At 38.4% G+C, this 5,418-nt stretch overlaps 1 protein-coding gene across 1 annotated transcript; it reads left to right on the top strand.

The window, feature by feature from the left end:
- Positions 1 to 1,955: 1,955 nt before the first annotated feature.
- LOC122070841 (transcription factor DYT1) lies at positions 1,956 to 3,597 on the top strand. The gene is made up of 3 exons (XM_042635084.1): positions 1,956 to 2,123; positions 2,770 to 2,946; positions 3,526 to 3,597. Exons 1-3 carry the CDS (start codon positions 1,956 to 1,958, stop codon positions 3,595 to 3,597), a joined length of 417 nt encoding a protein of 138 aa, XP_042491018.1.
- Positions 3,598 to 5,418: the final 1,821 nt, after the last annotated feature.

Here is a 5,418-nt window from a genome sequence, read left to right on the forward strand (position 1 = left end):
CTTTCTAATAAGTACCACATTTATTTACAGAAAAAAAAAGTACCAAATTTATTCTGTGAAAACCACATCAGGCATAGGGAAGTATATTGCTTCATGACCTGCCACTGGACAATTTGACATTACATGATGGTCCCAGCATGTGATAGAGGAGCCCATAAGCCCAAAATGAATTCAATGGTGGCTCAAAATTTTAGGGATTGAGTTCCATGCTCAGTTGCATGTTATACGTTAGTGTTTCCTTTTCTCCATTTCTCTCCTCTTCTCTCTTTTAAGTTTTCTGTCTAATTGGATGCTGTATGTTATTATATCCTGTGTCTATCTCTTTCCTTACATAATGGGGGTAGATATTTCATTTCATAGGAGGGGGGAGGGGATAGATAAACACATGGAGGCACTAGTAGGGCTGCAACACCTTGGTCGTGTCGAAATTTTTAAAACCCTAGCCCAACCATGTATCCCTTGGCTTAGCCCAGGCCCATCCTGACCCTAACTTAAGGGCTGAAAGCGTCAAGTCAAGCCCAACCCTGTCGGGCTCCGCCCAGCCTAGGTCTGCCTTGATTGGGCCAGGTTGGCTTTGATTACCCTATTTTGCCATTTAGGGCCAGGTTGCCCTGATTGACCCTAACCTTGGCTAGCCCTAATAGTTTTAAGAATTATCCCAATTCATAGTTAGAACAATCCTTAACTCAAGTCTGGATGTTGGCAAACTGGCATGAGAAGGAGCATCGTTCCCTGCTGGAGATCCTTTACTAAAACCCCAGGAAAGCCACCTTTTCTTCATTTTACTTTTCTGTTCAAGGCTCGTTTGGAGCAGAATCCAACTATTAAATGAGTAAAAGATACATAGATCCATTTGCCTCATGTCAAACATGCTCAACACATGTTTATAGTTTAAACACATAATATTACAAGGCTGAGCTCTAAATAACCTTAAATTGGGAAGGCTGGACTTAGTCGGATGCCTCAACCCTAGCCCAATCTGGCCTTGGCCTTAGGCCTAAGAAATCCAACCCTAGCAGAACCCTCACCATTGAAAAATCCAACCCAAGCCTTGTTCAAGTGGGTGGGTCTACGCTCACTTGCAAATTTGCACCATATGCTCTAGGGTGCGCAACGCAGCCTGGCATTTTTCTTTCTCCCCATCAGCTCTCATATTTTGGTAACTGATCGGTTACTTATAATTCTTCGGTTAATTTGGTATTTGGGTAAAGTATTCTCAATTTTCTTTATTTGTAAAAGATTAAAAAAAAATTTGTACTGATGTACTAAAATTACTGCACTACCCCTTGGAAATTAAAGCTCCATAGCAGCTTCTCTGTACTTCCAAATTATGTATCTTTTTTCAGTTTTCTTGTTATATGAGTGGGTGGGACAGTCCTTGTAATAGGTGGCAATTTTCATTTTCAGTTATGAGGTTACCAACAACTCAAACGGCCCAATATTAGAAAACCTGATCATCTCTCCACTCCCATGCTAAACTGAGCTTCTCCACTCTAAGGAGGAAAACCCATGATCATTGTTGAATAGTACAACATCCCAACAAACCACATTACTTAAAAACAGATTCCTGTCTCCCCCTCAGTCCTCTCCTTTCTTCCTTCATAAATATTCTCTTTTGAGAGCCAGCTGCTTCATTATCTCTTCCTTACCATCTCCTATAATGGAATTTGTGGGTTCAACCATGGATGATTTTGAAGCCATTGAAGAAGTGAGCAACCAGTTGCAGGCAAGAATTGGGCGGGGCCGGCGAAAATACGACAAAAATACGGAGTTTAAATCGAAGAACCTTGAAGCTGAGAGGAAGAGGAGGAAGAAGCTTGATGACAGGCTCATGTCTCTACGTGCAGTAGTCCCAATTATCACAAATGCAATCACCTTACCTTCATTATAAACTCCCTTTTCTCTCTTTCTTTCTTTTGCTTCATCTAAATATGAAAACTTTTGTGAGATTTCAGATGAATAAAGGAACAATACTCAGTGATGCGATTAGTTACATTGAGGGGTTACAAGAAGAGGTGAAGGGTCTCAGTGAGAAGCTTCAAGAGATGGAAATAATGTCTGGTCAAGTGAACGTTGGAAGCATGGATGATACTGTACAAGTGACTGAGAAATGCAAAATAGAGGTACATTAATATCATCTTTCTCCCCTAAAGGCCAGATTTGGTGTGATTTCTATTTCAATATTGGATTGATTTTAACAAAAAGATTTTTTGATGGAGAAATTGAAATTATTGGTTACATTAATTTGAAATATTTTAAGAATTAGAATTCCATTTGGTAGTTCAATTTCTGAGAATATATTCTCTATATTTCTTTGCGAGAGGATGGATAGTGGCAGTGGCAAAAGTGGCGAGGGTGGGGAGATGTGATGGTGGTGAAAACATTAGGAGAAGAAGAAGGGTGATATTTTATTTTTAACATGCATGAAATTGTTGTTTTGCCTATAAAATTAACCATATGCTCATTAAAGAGCAAGCGTGTAATCAATTTCAATTTCAAAATTGCAACAACTCCTCAGCTATGTCAGAACTAGTATTCCATTTGATTCTATTTTACTGAAATAATATGCAAAAATTAAACTAATTATTGTTCTCCTTAGGAGGAAATGGATCAGATTGGGTTGGTTCAGGTTTCCAGTTCAAACCAGAGTTAAACCTAGTTTTATTAATACCCATTAAATATAAGTGTTAGGAAGAATTAAACCATGTTATTATTGGTCATTAGGCTGTATTTTGCCACTATTAATCTCACCACTGTGATTGTTAACAGGAAGATGTTCAGGTGACTGCTTTAGATGGGAATAAACTGTGGATAAAGATAATTTGTGGACAAAAGAAAGGGCTGTTCAATGAATTGATGGAGGCATTAGATTCTGTTGGATTTGAAGTCATTGACACCAACCTTACCACCTCCAAAGGGGCAATTCTGGTTTCATTTTCTGTTGAGGTAGGTGAGATATATAAGAGGAACCAAGAACAAAAAACTGTTAGTAAATGGTACTGCAATCTTGTAGGATGATTAGCTAGCATGCTGCATTAATGTACCGTCACAGTATGGTAACATATGTTGGGCCTGCTATTGGGTCCTTCATTAGTATAAGAGGGACCATATTGGCACAATATATGTATCATGCCTGCCCTGCGCTAGCTAACTGCTATATGGTAGTTCAAGTGGAGCTGAAATTCCATTCGTAGATTGACTGAAGGTTCTTAACTTCGTATTACAAGTTTCAGTTCAATCAGAGTTTGTTAATTGGTATAATAAGGTATTAAAAAAAATCAAGGACTACCATGGGATGCATGGGCATTGAGAAGATGGTATGCCCACAAATGACAGGATACATTGAAACTTGATCTGAAATTTTACATGTTATGCATATCATTTCCTTAATATCCAATGGTCAGAATTACCGTATCACTTCTTTCATGCAACGAAAACATGGGTTATTCTAGAATATTTTCACTATTATTATTATCATCATCATCATCATCATCATTATTAAGCAAGTTTATGTTGATTTTCCAGGGGACACATGTTGATGAGTATGTAACTGAGCAGATGAAGGAGTTTTTCATGGAGATGATTAGAGGATATTAAATTCTTGGGTTTTTTTTTTGTGTGTGTGTGTGGTGTGAATCAATAATATATTCAACAAGGCCGAAGGAGTATAACACCCTCACAAAGCAAAAGGAAGGAGAAAGAAAAAGAAGGAAAAAGACTATACAATCAAACACACACTCCTATTAGGAGGAGTATCCCTAGGTACTAGTGAACTGGATATGGAGATCCCAAGAATGAGCGCAATGAATTTTTTTTTTTTTTTTTGGGATTGGGGGGGAGGGGGGGAGGGGGTTGTCAATGCAAGAGCCTTCGAAAGGATGTAGCTTTCCCCAAATGTCAAAGACGATCATGTAATGGATTTGTTGGAGATTTTAGACTTCCAAATCCATTATCTAAGATTTCTCTCCATTCAAATTGTATAAATGAAAGCACCGAAGACGAGGTTACCCACTGATTCGATGATGATTTTCCCTTCGAATATTTTTTTGACCCATTTCCACTCTCTGTGCATCTCCAGTCCTAGTGCATTCCCAGCACTCACAACAGATCCATTCCCATATCCTAATGTAAATGGGGCATCTAAAGAACAAGTGGCGTATATACCCACCTCATTCCAACAAAAGCAGGAGGATGGGGAAGAGATCTATCCCTTTATAAGAAAATCATGGGTTGGGAGCGTCTTGGTAATCACTCTACACGCAATGAAGCTATGCTGAGTGATGTGCTTTTTTAACCAAACTACAGGAGCCACCTCTGGAGAAGCTCTTACAAAGTTCCAAGTTGACGAGAAGCCATCCATGTCATAAGGTCCCCTCTCCCCTAGGCCTCCTAGTAATCCCCTCAACTACACCTCGGACCTCATTCAAGCTAGGGAAGAAGTTCAGCAAAGGCACAAATCATCATCCGAAAGGATGGAGTAAAAACTGGCCATTTTGCATGTACTTGAAATGTAACAGATGTGATGACCATAGGTAGTAATCAAAACCCCATAGAGGTGCCAATGATCCAACCACAACAATGTAGAGGAGCCCATCATCAATCGTGGTTTTAATTGTTGACAATGGAGGTAGTCGGACAAAATTTTTAGGATTAGGGTTACCTTGAGATTCATAAAAGCAAATCCTCCAATGAAATGTAATACTTGTACCTGTCACCGCCCTACGAAAGTACCTTAAATGGCGAAACCCTAATAGAGAAGAGACCATCTCTTCCCCTCTTGGTCTGTAATCTTTATTCAATTTTAAATTCACAATTCAAAAGAGTGATTAAGGTTTCTCAAGTCATTATATAAAAAATAGTTTCTTTAAAACCAACGATTGTGATCGGGTCAAGTGGTGTGATCCATTAGGGTGATCTCACAACTTGTCCACCACACATAACGAAAATCCATGTGAGATGAAACCATTTAACTCTCAATTGATGAAGCTTTCATTAAGTTTTAGTCCATCCATTCAACAACATCACATAACGGGTTTTTGAGTATAGAATGAACATAACCAAAAACCCTAATCCATTGAATGAAAAATACTAGAGTCTAAACTAGTGATTGAACATAAAATGTTAAATATTTAAAATAATATTTAGAACACTTTATAAAAAATTTACAAATTTGGCACAACGGAATTTCTAGTCCAATAAAAGTTAGACACCTCTCTCAAGATGTTCTCTCCTTCAGGAAGCGGATGCCTTATTGAGCATATAATATTACACCTACAATGGACAATAGTGAGTGCACCGATATGTAGTCAGTATAGACATCAACCTATGGTACAACACAGCCGTATAATTAGCAATTGCAATAGTAGGACCTCTTAGGTATAAGAGACAAAAACATCTATCAGAGATTCTTGTTGCTCA

Source organism: Macadamia integrifolia, unplaced genomic scaffold (assembly GCF_013358625.1).
Source record: "Macadamia integrifolia cultivar HAES 741 unplaced genomic scaffold, SCU_Mint_v3 scaffold_128A, whole genome shotgun sequence".
Taxonomy (NCBI): Eukaryota; Viridiplantae; Streptophyta; class Magnoliopsida; order Proteales; family Proteaceae; genus Macadamia; species Macadamia integrifolia.